This window comes from Babylonia areolata, chromosome 1 (genome assembly GCF_041734735.1).
Source record: "Babylonia areolata isolate BAREFJ2019XMU chromosome 1, ASM4173473v1, whole genome shotgun sequence".
Classification (NCBI taxonomy): Eukaryota; Metazoa; Mollusca; class Gastropoda; order Neogastropoda; family Buccinidae; genus Babylonia; species Babylonia areolata.
In genome coordinates, this window is record NC_134876.1 from 60646809 (window position 1) to 60663562 (window position 16754).

The window sequence follows — 16754 nt, forward strand, 5'->3', positions numbered from 1 at the left end:
GAATCCCAAACTGAACTGCAGGAAAGATCAGCTTAGCGCTTGTTTAACGCTGAGCATAAAACAGTAACTTAATACAGATAGGTTATATAAATTATATGATATGTTGCATTGGTGACATGGTAATAACGCGTCCGCCTGCGAAGCGAGACGTCTCAAATCCAGTGTTGGCCTGCAGGTGACGCGTCCGCCTTGGAAGCGAGAGAATCTGAGCGCACTGGTTCAAATCACACCGGCAGTCGCCAGTACTTTATCCCCCCCCCCCCCCCCCCCCCCCCCCCCCCCATTCCACTGGACCATGAGTGGTGGTCTGGACATTGGTCAGTCGGGTTACACGATAATCTGAGGTCCCGTGCAGCATATACTTAGCGTACGTAAAAGAACCCACGAATACAAGTGAGTCAAACCCACTCGAAAAATACATGTGTGTGCGTGCGCGTGACAAAAAGCCTGATTGAATGACGCATGAAAAAGAATGATAAGCTGTCTAAAGGCAGCTTTGTTAGTCGGCTTTAGCCAAGGCAGACAGCCTGTTATGTAAAACGCCGTGATTTGTAAAGCGCTTTGAGGGAACACATTATCAACTGAAACATAACACTATGTGTCTGTGATCGAAGGCAGGCGCTAGGTATGCATTACTAATAATGATGGTAATAATAATGACAAAAACAACATTACTGCTACTACTACTACTACTACTACTACTACTACTACTACTACTACTACTACTACTAATAATAATAATAATAATAATAATAATAATAATAATAATAACAAGAATAATGATAATAATATTGATGAGAAGAAGAAGAGTAATGATAATAATGCGTGTATGAATATATTTCTACGTGTGGAAATGCCAGTATTTCATTTATTGTTGGCAATGTATTACCAACTTTCTCTACCACAACCACCACCACCCTCCCCCCCAACCCATCCCCAACCCCAACGGGAAAGCGTGTGTGTGTTTGAGGGGGGTGTGTGGGGGGGGGGTGCGTGAGGGGGTACAATTCAGGAAGGGGTGGCATTCTCATAACTGACACCGGGCAGCAGCAGCAGCAGCAGCAGCAGCAGCAGCAGAGATAGACAGACGCCACTCTACTCCTGATCCCCCTTGTCAGTCAGTCAGCCCGCTGAGCGCGCGCTCTGGTTATTCTGGTTATTCTCACCACCCACCCACCCAACCACCCACCCCCAACCCCTCCCCCACCCCCTGTCTGTTACTCGGTGGTGGTGGTGGTGGTGGTGGTGGCAAGCAGTGGTGGTCAAATCGATGACCAATTACTCTGCCACCAAATGCAGCAAAAGTAATGAAAATCGGGAAGCAGGAGGGGCGGGGGGGGGGGGGGGGGCGAGGGAGGGGGTTGGGGGGGGGGGTCTTGGGGGGGGGGGGCGGAGAGAAAGGGGGTGAAGGGGAAGGAGGGAGGGGTGCTGGAGGTGTGGGGAGGGGTAAGGGGTGGTGGTGAGTGGGGGGGAAAAAGTAATGAAGAAAGGTTTATGTATGGGTGTAGATAGAAGAGGGTACATCCTAGTGGTGCTGGAGTGTGTGTGTGTGTGTGTGTGTGTGTGTGTGTGTGTGCGCGCGCGCGCGCGTGCGTGCGTGTTCGTGTGTGTGTGTGCATGTAATAGCCTCTGCGTGTGTGTGTGTGTTAGTGTGTGTGTGTGCGTGTGTGTGTACCTCTGTGTGTGTGTGTGTGTGTGTGTGTGTGTGTGTGTGTCTGTCTGTCTGTCTGTCTGTCTGTCTGTCTGTCTGTGTCTGTGTGTGTCGTTTTCTGTGCCTGAGTCTGTGTGTCAGTGCGTGTCCGTGTATGTGTGCGTCTGTGTGTGTGTGCCTGTGTCTCTGTGTGTGTGTGTCTGTGTGTCTGTGTCTGTCTGTGTCTGTGGATTCTCATCTTCTCTTGGCATGCTTCAGCACTCACGCGAATCTTATCGCTGTCACGCATATGTTGGGGGGTGGGGTGGGGTGGGGTGGGGTGGGGTGGGGTGGGGAGTGCTGAGGTGGACTGATACCCGTGAAGTGCCGTAGCATTGGCTTGGCTGTAGAGAGCACGACACGCTATTGCTTGACCAGGGGTTCTTAGGTTGCTCGCTTGCTTGCACTGTATTCAATCCAGTCCCGTCCAATCAAAATCCGATCCAAACCAGTTGAGTCCAAATGAAAAAAAGCAAACAAACAAACAAAAGTTAAAAATGAAATAAAACAAAATAACATAAAAACATTCGTGCCTGATGGCGGTTTACACGATTACGAAGATCAGTCAGTGGGAAGGTATCCACCCATCATTTTTTTTTTAATGTCTGTTCTGTAGAGGCCATTATTGTATTGTATTGTATTGTATATTATTGTATTGTATTGCATTGCATTGCCAATCCAAGTATAGTATTGTATTGTATTGTGATATATTGTATTGCGTTGCATCATATTGTATCGTATTACATTGCATTGTGTTCTATTGTGTTGTATTGTACTGAGCTGAATTGAATTCTGCAGCATCGCATTGCTTTGTATTGTATTGTATTGTATTGTCACAACATGCTCATCCGTACGAAATCTGGGCTGCTCTCCCCCGAGGAAAAGTGCATCACCACAAAGAAGCGCCATCTTTTTTCTTTCTTTTTTTTCATTCTTTCTTTCTTTTTCCTGTCATCAAGTATATTTCTTTAACTATCAAGTTGGATGTTTCTACAGAATTCTGCCAAAAGACAACCAACACTTTTCTTGTCGTGTTTTTTTTTTGTTTTTTTTAATCGTCTCATCAGAAAGACTAGCACCCAAACCCACTACATAAGGTGTAGTAGAGAGGGTTGGGGTGGTTCGAGGGGTCGGGGGGTGTTGGGGTTGGGGGGGGGGGGGAGTAGAGTTAAAAGCTCAGTCCGTGTGTGGGATTCGAACCCAGTGGCACTCGCCTCCTAGTTTGGCGCATGACCACTTCGCCACCTCTGCACATCCTGGACCAACTGACAGGCTCTTTCGTGTGTACTTCAAAGACATGGTTAACCAAACAGGTGTGTCCGTTTCAAAGCACCAAGGAGCATCAAAAACGTGCTGGGACGACTGCTTGGAGAATAGATAAAAAAAAATTGTTTCAGGTTCATTCACACACAAGCTTGGCTGATAAAAGAAGTCCTTATTCGTTCCTCCTTGAAAACTTTCCGTCATTCATGGTGCGAAAGGAACCATAAAAGTATCAATGTAAGAGAATGTATATTTATATATGTATATACTTTTCAGAAACATGATGCCGCTATTGTATGGACGACTGGTTCTTAAACGTTAACGACATATTGTAGAACATTATATTACGCTTATTAAACAACACTGGAATGAATTTTCATATAATGTACATATTTTCTTTGCTGTGTATGTTTTATTTATTCTTTTTTTTTTCACAAGGTGCGGAGTGTGTGTGTGTTGGGGGGGGGGGGGGAGAGCGTACACAATAGAGAGAGAGGGGGGGAGAGGGGCGGAGGAGCGCACGTGCGCACACAAGAAGATGGATTGAAGGAGTACAAAACTGGATATTCTATCAGTATTCAAACCAGTAGCTTAACAGAAACACTTGTTGTAGCGACAGAGAGGCGCTTCCAACTCCCAAATCAACCACAAGTTTTCTTCTTCTTCTTCTTCTTCTTCTTCTTCTTCTTCTTCTTCTATATTTGTATATATGTGTGTGGAGATATGGGCATATGTGTGTGTGCTTGTACAAGTAAGAGTTCATGTGTGTGTGTGTGTGTGTGTGTGTGTGTGTGTGTGTGTGTGTGTGTGTGTGTGTGTGTGTGTGTGCCGTGGAAGCTGTGATACGTAGACTAGAAATGAATGTGTGGAGGAGGGGGGTGGAGGGGGTGCGGGGTGGTGTGTGTGGTGTGTGTGTGTGTTGGGGCTCATGTACGTGTATATGTGTTTGTGCTTTCATATCTCTGGAGCTGCATGTTCGGTGCGTGTCTGTTGTGCATGTGTGGGTGTGTGTGTGGATGTGTGTCTTCATGTTTTACATTTATTTGCTTATTTATCATCATTGTTATCTTTTTTTTCTTTCTTTTTTTACATTATAGTTATTATTTATTTATTTCTTTGTGTAAGCTTATCTATCATTTATTCACCTATTTTTTTCCTCAAGGCCTGACTAAGCGCGTTGGGTTACGCTGCTGGTCAGGCATCTGCTTGGCAGATGTGGTGTAGCGTATATGGGTTTGTCCGAACGCAGTGACGCCTCCTTGAGCTACTGAAACTGAAACTGAAACTTCTTCTTCTTATATATATATATATATATATATATATATATATATATATATATATATATATATAATGCTACCAGAAAGTATAAAACAGAAATGTTGAATCAAATCATAGCGAGCGAAGGGAGGGGAAAAAACAACAACAAAAAAAAACCACACACACACACACACTCCGAGATCTCTCAAAAGTCACTCTGACCTGACCCGTCCGCTATATTATATATAGGACCTTCTCCCCAGGAATCAATCATCAATTATCGGCAAATAAATTTCCTGTGCTTTCATGCCTGATCGACTGCGATCAGTGGCTCCATAAGATGTGGGGGGTCGGGGTGGGCGGGCGTGGGGGGTGTGTGTGTGGGGGGGGGGTTGAGGACGAGGAGGAGGAGCAGCAGGAAGAGGAAGTAGGAGGAGGAGATGGAGGAGGGGGGGACGAGGTGGACGAGGAGGAGGTGGAGGGGACTTATCTCCTCTCGTTATTTCCAGCAAACTGCTGTTGGCTGGTTTTCAATGCCAAGCTCTGTCTGCTTCGCTAGGAACTGGAAAGCGGTGTTTCCGATTGGTTGATTTGTTTTGTTTTGTGTTATTTTTTTTATTTGATTTTCAATAGGTCGTATGGATGTAAACAGAATGGAAGTGTTTGGCTGGCAACGGGGGAATTGTATCTAAATTCTTTCTTCCTTTCTTTCTTTCTTTTTATTATTTTCTGTTATTATTTCTATCACTTTCATCTCTCTCTCTCTCTCTCTCTCTCTCTCTCTCTCTCTCTCTCTCTCTCTCTCTCTCTCTCTCTCTCTCTCTCTCTCTCTCTCTCTCTCTCTCAAGGCGGCAGATATATAAGTCAGCCATTGTGCTAATATCTCCACCGTTGGAAAATAAAGATTCATTCATTTCTTCATTCCTTCCTTCATTCGTTTATTTCATTCATTCATCCATTCTCTCTCTCTTTCTCTCTCTGTCCTTTTTTCTTTGTTGTTGTTGGTTGTTGTTGTCAGGCAGCTTGTCGGTCTGTGTTTTCTTTCCTTTTTTTTCTGTCTTCTTAAAATTTTTCTTTCCATCTTTCAATCTTTCTCTCTGTCATTCTATGGTGAACGCTCAGTTTTGTCACCATCGGGTTTGTTTGGGTTTTTTTTTTTCTGAGCATAAAAACAATGAAGACGTCTGGCAAGGACAACTTTGTTTTGCTCTTTGTTCTATGTCTTTTCTTTGGTCTGTCGCGTTTTTGTTTGTCTTTCTTTCTTTCTTTCTTTCTTTTTTTCTTTCTTTCTTTCTATCGTTCAATCTTTTTTTTCTTCTGTTGCTTAACTGTTCCTTTTCATTCTAGTTTTCATTCCTTTTTCTTTCTTTTCTTTCTGCCTGTCTTCTTTTTTTTTTTTCCTCCTGTAATTATTTATTTCTCCCTTTCTTTCCCCCTCTCATTCTCCTTTTTTTGTGCATAATTCTTATTTTCTTTCTATTTGTTTCACTCTTTTGGTCTGCCCGCCTTTCTTTCTTTTACTCTTTCTTTGCCTATCTTTCATATCTTTCATATTTGTGAAACTGCATGTTTGGTGCATATCTGTTATGCATGTGTGGGTGTACGTGTGAATGTGTGTCTTCATGTTTTACATTTATTTGCTTATTTATCATCATTGTTGTCTTATTTATTTATTCATTTATTTATTCATCATTATTATTATTATTATTATTATTATTATTATTATTATTATTATTATTATTATTATTATTATTATTATTATCATTATTTTATTATCATTATTATTACTACTACCTTTATTACATTATAATTTTTTTTTTTTTTTTTTTTTTTTATGTAAGCTTATCTATTATTTATTCACCTTTTTTTTTTCTTTTCTTTTTTTCTCAAGGCCTGACTAAGCGCGTTGGGTTACGCTGCTGGTCAGGCATCTGCTTGGCAGATGTGGTGTAGCGTATATGGATTTGTCCGAACGCAGTGACGCCTCCTTGAGCCACTGAAACTGAAACTTGCCTATCAGTTATCTTTTCTTTTTTCTTCCTCCCTTTCTTCTTTTCTTTCTGTCTTTCTATCGCGAGCGCTTAATAGTGCTGCCATTGGGTTTCTTTCTTTTTTTCTCAGTGTAAACAAAGTGTTGATGTCTGGCTAAGGAGAGCATTTTGTTCTATCTTTGTTCTTTGTCTTCTCTTTGGTCTTGTCAGAGAGCCGCTTTCTTTGTCTTTTTTCTTTCTTTCTTTCTTTCTTTCTTTCTTTCTTTTTTTCTTTCTTTCTTTCTTTCTCTTTCTTTCTGTCCTTCTTTGTTTGTTTGTTTCTTTCTTTCTTTCTGTCTGTCTTAACTGTTCCTTTACTCTCTTGTTTTCATTCTTCCTTGCTTTCTTTCCTTTTTTTTTCTTTTTCTCCTGCCTGTCTTCTTTCTTTCTTCCTGCCATTATTTCTTTCTCCCTTTCTTTCTTTCTTCCTCTCATTCTTCTTTTTTTTAACAAAACTTATTTTCTTTCTATCTATTTCATTCTTTTGGTCCGCCTGCCTTTCTTTCCCTTGTCCTTTCTTTCTCTATCTGTTCCTTTTCTTCTTCTTCTTTCTCCCTTTCTTCCTTTCTTTCTCCCTTTCTTCCTTTCTTTCTCTCTTTCTATCGTGAACGCTTAAGTGTAAACAAAGTGAGGATGTCTGGCTAAGGGGAGCATTGTTCTATCTTTGTTCTTTGTCTTCTCTTTGGTCTGTCAGAGAGCGTATTTGTTGCTTGTCGTATGTATTTCTTTCTTTCTTTCTTTCTTTCTTTCTGTCCTTCTTTCTTTGTTTGTTTGTTTCTTTCTTTCTGTCTTAACTGTTCCTTTACTCTCTTGTTTTCATTCTTCCTTGCTTTCTTTCCATTTTTTTTTTGGTCTGCCTTCTCTCTTTCTTTCTTCCTGCCATTATTTCTTTCTCCCTTTCTTTCTTTCTTCCTCTCATTCTTCTTTTTTTTATATATATATAATTCTTATTTCCTTTCTATCTATTTCATTCTTTTGGTCCGCCTGCTTTTCTTTCCCTTGTCCTTTCTTTCTCTATCTGTTTCTTTTCTTTTTCTTTCTCCCTTTCTTCCTTTCTTTCTCTCTTTCTAACGTGAACGCTTAAGTGTAAACAAAGTGAGGATGTCTGGTTAAGGAGAGCATTGTTGTATCTTTGTTCTTTGTCTTCTCTTTGGTCTGTCAGAGAGATTCTTTGTTGCTTGTATTTCTTTCTTTCTTTCTTTCTTTCTTTCTTTCTTTCTTTCTTTCTGTCCTTCTTTCTTTGTTTGTTTGTTTCTTTCTTTCTTTCTTTCTGTCTTAACTGTTCCTTTACTCTCTTGTTTTCATTCTTCCTTGCTTTCTTTCCTTTTTTTTTTGGTCTGCCTTCTCTCTTTCTTTCTTCCTGCCATTATTTCTTTCTCCCTTTCTTTCTTTCTTCCTCTCATTCTTTTTTTTTTTTTAACAAAACTTATTTTCTTTCTATCGGTTTCATTCTTTTGGTCCGCCAGCCTTTCTTTCCCTTGTCCTTTCTTTCTCTATCTGTTTCTTTTCTTTTTTCTTTCTCCCTTTCTTCCTTTCTTTCTCTCTTTCTATCGTGAACGCTTAAGTGTAAACAAAGTGAGGATGTCTGGCTAAGGAGAACATTGTTCTATCTTTGTTCTTTGTCTTCTCTTTGGTCTGTCAGAGAGATTCTTTGTTGCTTGTCGTATTTCTTTCTTTCTTTCTTTCTTTCTTTCTTTCTTTCTTTCTGTCCTTCTTTCTTTGTTTGTTTCTTTCTTTCTGTCTATCTTAACTGTTCCTTTACTCTCTTGTTTTCATTCTTCCTTGCTTTCTTTCCTTTATTTTTTTTGTTTTTGGTCTGCCTTCTCTCTTTCTTTCTTCCTGCCATTATTTCTTTCTTCCTTTCTTTCTTTCTTTCTTCCTCTCCTTCTTTTTTTTGTAACAAAACTTATTTTCTTTCTATCTATTTCATTCTTTTGGTCCGCCTGCCTTTCTTTCCCTTGTCCTTTCTTTCTCTATCTGTTTCTTTTCTTCTTCTTTCTCCCTTTCTTCCTTTCTTTCTCCCTTTCTTCCTTTCTTTCTCTCTATCTAACGTGAACGCTTAAGTGTAAACAAAGTGAGGATGTCTGGCTAAGGGGAACATTGTTGTATCTTTGTTCTTTGTCTTCTCTTTGGTCTGTCAGAGAGATTCTTTGTTGCTTGTCGTATTTCTTTCTTTCTTTCTTTCTTTCTGTCCTTCTTTCTTTGTTTGTTTGTTTCTTTCTTTCTGTCTGTCTTAACTGTTCCTTTACTCTCTTGTTTTCATTCTTCCTTGCTTTCTTTCCATTTTTTTTGTCTGCCTTCTCTCTTTCTTTCTTCCTGCCATTATTTCTTTCTCCCTTTCTTTCTTTCTTCCTCTCATTCTTCTTTTATATATATATATATATATATATATATATATATATATATATATATATATATATATATAAAACTTATTTTCTTTCTATCGGTTTCAATCTTTTGGTCTTTCTGCCTTTCTTTCTTTTATTCTTTCTTTGTCTGTCTGTATCTTTTTATCGTCTTTCTTTATTTCTTCTTTTCTTTCTGTCTTTCTATCGAGAACGCTTACTATTATCATTGTGTTGTTGTTTTTTTTGTTTGTTTTTCTCAGTGTAAACAAAGTGAGGATGTCTGGCAGGAAGAGCATTGTTCTGTCTTTGTTCTTTGTCTTCTCTTCGGTCTGTCACGGACCAGCTTTGTTTGTTTTCTCTCTTTGTTTGTTTCTTTGTGTGTTTCTTTGTTTCTTTCTGTCTGTCTCTCAACTGTTCCCTTTGTTTCGTTCTAGTTTTCATTCTTCCTTGTTTTCTTTCCTTTTTTGTCTGTCTTCTTTCTTTCTTTCTTCCTGTAATTATTTTGTATTTTGTATTTCTTTTTATCACGACAGATTTCTCTGTGTGAAATTCGGGCTGCTCTCCCCAGGGAGAGCGCGTCGCTATACTACAGCGCCATCCATTTTTTTGTATTTTTCCTGCGTGCGGTTTTATTAGTTTTTCCTATTGACGTGGATTTTGCTACAGAATTTTGCCAGGAACAACCCTTTTGTTGCCGTGGGTTCTTTTTTTTACGTGCGCTAAGTGCCTGCTGCACACGGGACCTCGGTTTATCGTCTCATCCGAATGACTAGCGTCCAGAACACCACTCAAGGTCTAGTGGAGGGGGAGAAAATGCCGGCGGCTGAGCCGTGATTCGAACCAGCGCGCTTAGATTCTCTCGCTCCCTTTCTTTCTCCATCTCATTCTCCTTTTTTACAGTTCTTATTTTCTTTCTATTCATTGCAATCTTTTGGTCTTTCTGCCTTTCTTTCTTTCTTTCTTTTATTCTTTCTTTGTCTATCTGTTGTTGTTTTTCTCTTTCTCCCTTTTTTTATGTTTTTCTGTCGTGAACGCTTGATAGTAGTGTCACCATCGTTTTTCTTTTTATGTGTGAACAAAGATGTGAACGTCTGGAAAGGCGAACATTAATTTTCTCTCTTTGCTCTCCGTCTTCTCTTTGTTCTGTCAGACAGCCGCTTTGTTTGTCCGAGTTTGTTCTCTCTCTCTCTCTCTCTCTCTCTCTCTCTCTCTCTCTCTCTCTTTCTTTGCTTTTTTTAGCCTTTATTCCTTTCTTTCTTTATCTCCTGTTTTTGGTTGTTATTTTTTTTCTTTTCCCTTCCTACCATTAGTTGTTTTTTTTCTTTTTGCACTTCTTTCTTTCTTTTTTTCTTTCTTTTTATTTTATTTTATTTTTTACTGTTTGTCCCCGTCAGAGAGTTGGTCTGTCTGTCCTTTCTGTCATTGATTTTTTTTTCTGTTTCTTTTCTTCTTTCTTTCTTTCTTTCTTTCTTTCTGTCTGTCTGTCTGTCTGTCTGTCTCTCTTTCTTTCTTTCTTCCTTTCTGTCTCTCTTTCTTTCTCTCTCTCTCTCTCTCTCTCTCTTTCTCTCTCTCTCCTCTCTCTCTCTTTCTTTCTTTCTCTCTCTCTCTCTCTCTGTCTCTCTATCTCTCTCTCTCCCTCTCTTACTTTCTTTCTTTCTTTCGAAATCGTTCAGTTATCTCCGCCCTAACGTGACAAGTAAATTTCAGACGGCTGACAAGAAGATTTGTTTTCTGGCTTCAGATTCCTCCTTTCTTCCTGCCAGATGATCAGTCTGTCTATTTTGCTGTTGTTGTGTTGTTTTGTTCTTTTATCTTCTTTGTTCCTTCCTTTTTCTGTCCTTTTCTTTTCTTCTTTTACCCATTGTAGTCTCCTTGTGTTAATCTATCTATTTATCTATCTAAGTGGAGTGATGGCCTAGAGGTAACACGTCCGCCTAGGAAGCGAGAGAATCTGAGCGCGCTGGTTCGAATCACGGCTCAGTCGCCCCGATATTTTCTCTCCCCCCCACCCCCCCACCCGCTGAACTAGACCTTGAGTGGTGGTCTAGACGCTAGTCATTCGGATGGGCCGATAAACCGAGGTCTCGTGTGTAGCATGCACTTAGCGCACGTAAAAGAACCCACAGCAACAAAAGAGTTGTTCCTGGCAAAATCCTGTAGCAAAATCCACTTCGATAGGAAAAACAAATAAAACTGCACGCAGGAAAAAATACCCCCCCCCCCACCCCCCCCCCCAAAAAAGGGGGTGGGGTGGCGCTGTAGTGTAGCGACGCGCTCTCCCTAGGAAGAGCAGCCCGAATTTCAGACAGAGAAATCTGTTGTGATAAAAAAGAAACGCATATACATATATACAAATCTATCTATCTATATATCTATCTACTCACTCTGATTGTATTTCTGCTAACAGTCTTTCCCTCTTTTACATCTATAATCTTTACTAATCACAATGGATTGTTCGCCCAAGATTTCTCGTCTATCCCATGATGTCTCTCTTACTTTGAGAGAAATGAAATCGTGGAACTCCCACGTTTCAGAATCGAACTCGAAAGAAACCTTTGGAATATGACTGAACTTACCAGGTATAAACACTCAGTCTTCCTCATTTTGATATCGACGAGTACGTGTGATGGCACTGAAACGGTACGTTGCTCATGTTTGGAGAGAGTGATTGAACGAACGAACGAACGAACGAACGAACGAAATTTTATTTTTCCAGGGTATTGAGACAAGCGTAATGACAAGAACGCTTTTTTTCCCCACCCAGCCCCTAGGGAACAAAATCAAATAAAAATTAAAGTTATCCATCTATGCCACTGAAACGGTGCAGATGACAGGGCAGCTTTGTTTCTATTGATGATGATGATGAAGGATGAGGAGGATGACGATGACGATGACGATGTTGCTATGGAAGTCCATTTTAGTTTGGGACTACATGACAAGGCTGTACTCTACGCTTCCTGTCATAATTTTGTCAACAATTGAGAGAAAAAGAGACGGGGCGAGGTGGGGGGCGAGCGGGTGGGATGGGGGTGGGGGATATGCAGACACATAAACAGACAGAGACATAGACAGACAGACAGACAGACAGACTGACTGACTGACAAAGACAGACAGAAATGGTGTGTTGTTGACGATTTTGGAGAGAGAGAGAGCAGATGGTCAAATATAACGTACATCGAAATACACAAAACAGATAACAGAAATGAAAGAAAGGGGTGTGGGGGCGGATAGGAGAGGAGGTGGGGGGGGGGAGGAACCCAGAGGAAATCGACGCACATGCAGGTTATCACCACATGAAAGGGTGTGCGGAAGGTAGGTTGTTTACCTTCTCTCAGATCCACCAGGAATCATAAGAAATTAAAGAAGTAAGTAAGAAAGAAAGAAAGACAGAAAGAAGAGAGAGGGAGAGAACTGGGCACTCAGAAAAGGTTTTTTTTTTTTTTTTTTTTTTTTTTTTTTTTTATTCAAGGATTAAGAATTTAGGCATGGTCCATTCTTCCAATCTGTCCTTGCAAGCAAATCTACGTCAGTTACAAGAGAACACATATAAGAGAGAAACAGACAGACAGACAGACAGAGCAGAGCAGATGATCCAATATAACGTCAATCAAAATACAAAAAAAGACGACAGAAATAAAAAGAAGGAAAAGGGCCAGTGGAAATCGACGTACAGACAGGCAATTACATCAAGAATCGTACGAAACAAAAGAAGAAAGAATATTTTACTGATAGCCAATTTCTATGTATACAAATGTAGAATCAACAAAATAAGACCAACATTACAAATGTTCGTAAAAGATCTCAAACAGGCATAGGAAGTGGACGAGTATGCCTTTAACATAACTATGGAACATAACAAAATTTGTGCAAAAATAGTCTCTAATTACCATCATCAAAATATTGCAAGCGGAAGGCGCTTATACTGAAGAGGCGAATGTTGACAAAGAATACCACAATTCTGACGACGGAAGCTAAAGGTTGGGTCATTCAGACACCCACTGGACATCTGATGGGTCTGTGTAGAGGAGAAAAGAGGACTGGCCGTACTGAGTGAGATAAAATGACACAATGGAACAATGTTATTGAAAACGTATTGTTCAGCTTACATTATGCTGTTGTGGACTTTGTCAGTATTTAGAACATCATTATGTCTTTACCCTGTTCCTTCTAATACACACAGTATGTACAGTTTGTCTCTGTAAACCTTTGTCTGAATGAAACAAAATGTTGGGAAAAAAAAGAAGAAAGAAAGAATGAGAGGGTTTGGTTTCTTATGGGGGTGGGGCAAATGAGTAAGCTACAACCTTCTTTTTACTATATCCTCAGAGAGAGAGAGATAACGAATGAACGAACGAACGAACGAATGAAAATCAATTTTGCGAGGGTAAAGGAGTAAGTACAAAGCACTTTTTTTATATCCGGCCCTCTGGGCAAGAATAATAATTAAGAGAAGGAAAAAAAATGAGTCAAATTCACAACAGCAACATCACAATTACATAAGCGTGTACAAACGTAAGCATAACGCTATAAATGAATAGCAACAAGGACAATACGGACAAGAGAGAGAGACAGAGACAGAAGGAAAGAAATGTAGTAAAGAGTATCAGTTTCTGTTTCATCCATGTACGCTACACCACATCTGCTAGTAGATGCCTACCTAACTAGCAGCATAACCAAAACGCGCTTAGTCAGGCCTTGAGTGCATGTATAAAATCATATATATTATCAATGTACCCTATCAGAGTGGATTTCTTCTTCAGAATTATTTTTGTCAGACGAAAACACTCTCGTTGCCATGGGTTCGTTTTAAAACTCTTTCCATACGAACGGCGAAAGAGACGACGTTAACAGCGTTTCACCCCAATTACCATCATCAAAATATTGCAAGACGGAAGGCTCTTATACTGAAGACGTGAATGTTGACAAAGAATACCACAATTCTGACGACGGAAGCTAAAGGTTGGGTCATTCAGACACCCACTGGACATCCGAGGGGTCTGTGTAGAGGAGAAGAGAGGACTGGCCGTACTGAGTGAGTTAAAGCGCACCAAGTACGTGCTGCAAACGGGACCTCGGGTTGATCGTTCTCCTCCGAATGACTATACGCTCAGTTTGATTTTCAAGTCAAAACTGGGGAGAGAAAAAGACGAGAGCGGGATTCGAACCCAGACACCCAACCACAGACTCTGTACTGGCAGATGAGCGTCTTTACCCACTCAACCAACTTCCTCCACAGTTTCAGTTTCAGTTTCAGTAGCTCAAGGAGGCGTCACTGCGTTCGGACAAAAACCATATACGCTACACCACATCTGCCAAGCAGATGCCTGACCAGCAGCGTAACCCAACGCGCTTAGTCAGGCCTTGAGAGAAAAAAAAGGTGAATGAATAATAGATAAGCTTACATAAATAAATGAATAAATAAATAATAATTATAATATAGAAACAGGTAGTAGTAATAATAATAATAATAATAAATAAATAAATAAGACAACAATGATGATAAATAAGCAAATAAATGTAAAACATGAAGACACACATTCACACATACACCCACACATACATAACAGATATGCACCAAACATGCAGTTTCACAGATATGAAAGCACAGTCAAATACATATAAACGTACATGAGCTCCAACACACACACACACACACACACACACACACACATTACCCTGCACCTCAATAAAGAAGAAGAAAAAAAACAAAAACAAAAAAACAGGTAATCGCTACATGAAAGGACGGAGGAAAAGCCGGTTCGTTTACTACCTGTGACATCCATTAAGATGCATGTATATCATTGCCGAGTTGCCCGAAAAAGGCCGCCATGTATCTGTTTACTAGACGGAGCTTGCGTCATACATCCACCACTTCAAAAGCAAAGACTGACGACCGGCAGACGTTCTAGGAGGCTGACCGGACAGATGAATTGGCCGGTAACATGGCTGTGAGTGCTGATGACGATAACGATGATAATGATAATGATGGTGGTGGTGGTTGTTGTGGTGGTGGTGGTAGCGTTGTGGTGGTGATCTCGTTCGTGTGTGCTTGGGAGAATCTATTGGGAAGTGGAAGAACACAAAAGAAGAAGAAGAAGAAGATGATGATGATGATGATTGTAATAGTACAATGATGATGATGCTGAAAAATGAAAAGGGTGAGGAAGAGAAGGAAAAGGCATAGAAAGACACAACACACACACACACACACACACACACACACACACACACACACACACACACACACACACACACACAAAACGCAACACAACACAACATTACATGTCACAACACAACACAACTCAACACAACACAACACTAAACAACACAACACACTCCTCCTTACCTTTCTTGAAAGCGGACTTCTTCCTGGGCTTACTCCCGCCCTCTCCTCTCTCTCCTCCACCTCCACCTTCCCTCCAACTCCTGCTACCCCTCCCCGCCTTCTCCTTCGTCGGTGGCCCCTTCACCATCCTCCCTCCACCGTCACGGCACTCTCCCCCGCCTCCCTCACCATCACCACCACCACCATTACCACCACCACCACTACCACCGCTTCCTTGAGACAGCTCATCCACTTGCACGTTCTCTCTGACCATGTCATGAACGACACAGGTGTTCAGCGAGGACGTCTCATCCTCCGGAACCATGGACGCCTTAGGGGAGGGGGGGTAAGGTGGAAATGCCGTCTTGATCGTGGAGGGGAGACCTTTCCCTTCAGCGGAGGACCCTGCGGACTGCGGACGAAGCAAAGGAGGAAGCTTGGCGGTGGAGCTGACCTGAGTGACGTGCTGCTGGGAGGGGGAGGAGGTGGACAAGGAAGAGGAGGAGGAGGAGGAGGTAGGGACATTGTTCGTCGCAGCCGTCCCTACTACCACCACTTCCTTCTCTATGGGAGGAAGAGGAGCAGCAGCAGTCGAAGATTCCTTCACAGGGGCAACAACAACAACAGCAGAAGGATAAGGAGAGGTAGCAGTAGTAGAGAGGCAGGCGTTGTCGTTAGTGTTAATGTCAGTGTTGGTAGTATTGTTGGTGGTGGTTGCAGCGCCAGCCTCGTTGTTGTCCGGGCTTGTCGTCGTCTTCGTCGTCGCCGCGTGGTCCGAGACGTCGTTGGCTAAAACTGCCGATACCGGGGAGGAGCAGCGGCTGTTGTTGCTCCGGTGGACGTTCTTCAGGACGACGACCTCGTTGTTGGCGGCGGCGGGGGCTGCTGAGGGAGGTGGAGCAGGAGCAGGAGCAGGAGCTGGAGGAGTCTTGGTGGTGGAGGACTTCTCGTTCTCGGCCCAGGACAGGCTGCCTCGCTGTCCAGGGGTCAGCTGCACGTGCGTGCTCTCCCCGTGGGGCTTCGACACGCAGCTGCCCATCCTCCTGACTGAAGGCTGCTGGTGCAGGTGCTGTTGCTGGTGGTGATGATGGAACGACGCTTCTTTTCAGGCTTTTGAGTCTGGGGTGAAAAGAAGAAAAAGAAGTAGAAGTGGTGGTGGTGGTAGTAGTGGTAGTAGTAATAGTAGTAGTAGTGGTAGTGGTGGTGGTGGTGGTGGTGGTGGTGATAGTAGTAGTAGTAGGGGTTGGTGAGGAACAGGAAGAAGAAGAAGAAGAAGAAGAAGAAGAAGAAGAAGAAGAAGAAGAAGAAGACATTGTGGAATAAATGGTGAAGGAGGAGGAGGAACAAGAAGAGGATACGAACAACAAGAAGAAGAGGAGGAGGATAAAACATTGTGTTAAAGTACGGTGAAGAACAGAAGGAAGGTGGACCAAAAAAAACCAAACAACTAATACACCCAGGGTATTTTAAAACCACAGCAATTAATAACAAAGATCAAGTGTAAAATATGCTAACAGAGCAAACGTGCTGTACACTATGGTAAATATTATATTTAAAAAAAATATATATATATTTATATTATAATAAAACTTCGAGAGTGAAATATGTTTATAGATCATAGTCGTGTGTAGCATAGGACACACACACACACACACACACACACACACACACACAGATTTTTTGTTTGTTAACACGAGCGTACGTCTTACCTACACGCCTGCATGTACGCACAAGCACACACAGATCAGTCAGTATTGCCATTGTAACACAGTGCCAAGTGTGTTTCCCAATCTGTAATCGATACATGAAATTAATTCCTATCGTTTTCTTGTACCTCTCCC

General features: G+C 41.5%; 1 protein-coding gene across 1 annotated transcript in view; it reads right to left on the minus strand.

Annotated features, from left to right (window-relative positions):
• The window catches only part of LOC143292901 (dual specificity calcium/calmodulin-dependent 3',5'-cyclic nucleotide phosphodiesterase 1A-like), a 583953-nt gene extending 568887 nt beyond the window's left edge, over positions 1 to 15066 (minus strand). The window contains exon 1 of the mRNA XM_076603602.1: positions 14935 to 15066. Coding sequence (XP_076459717.1) covers positions 14935 to 15061 — 127 coding nt within the window. The 5' untranslated portion in view covers positions 15062 to 15066. The remainder of the gene's footprint in view (positions 1 to 14934) is intronic.
• Between the last annotated feature and the right edge of the window lie 1688 nt (positions 15067 to 16754).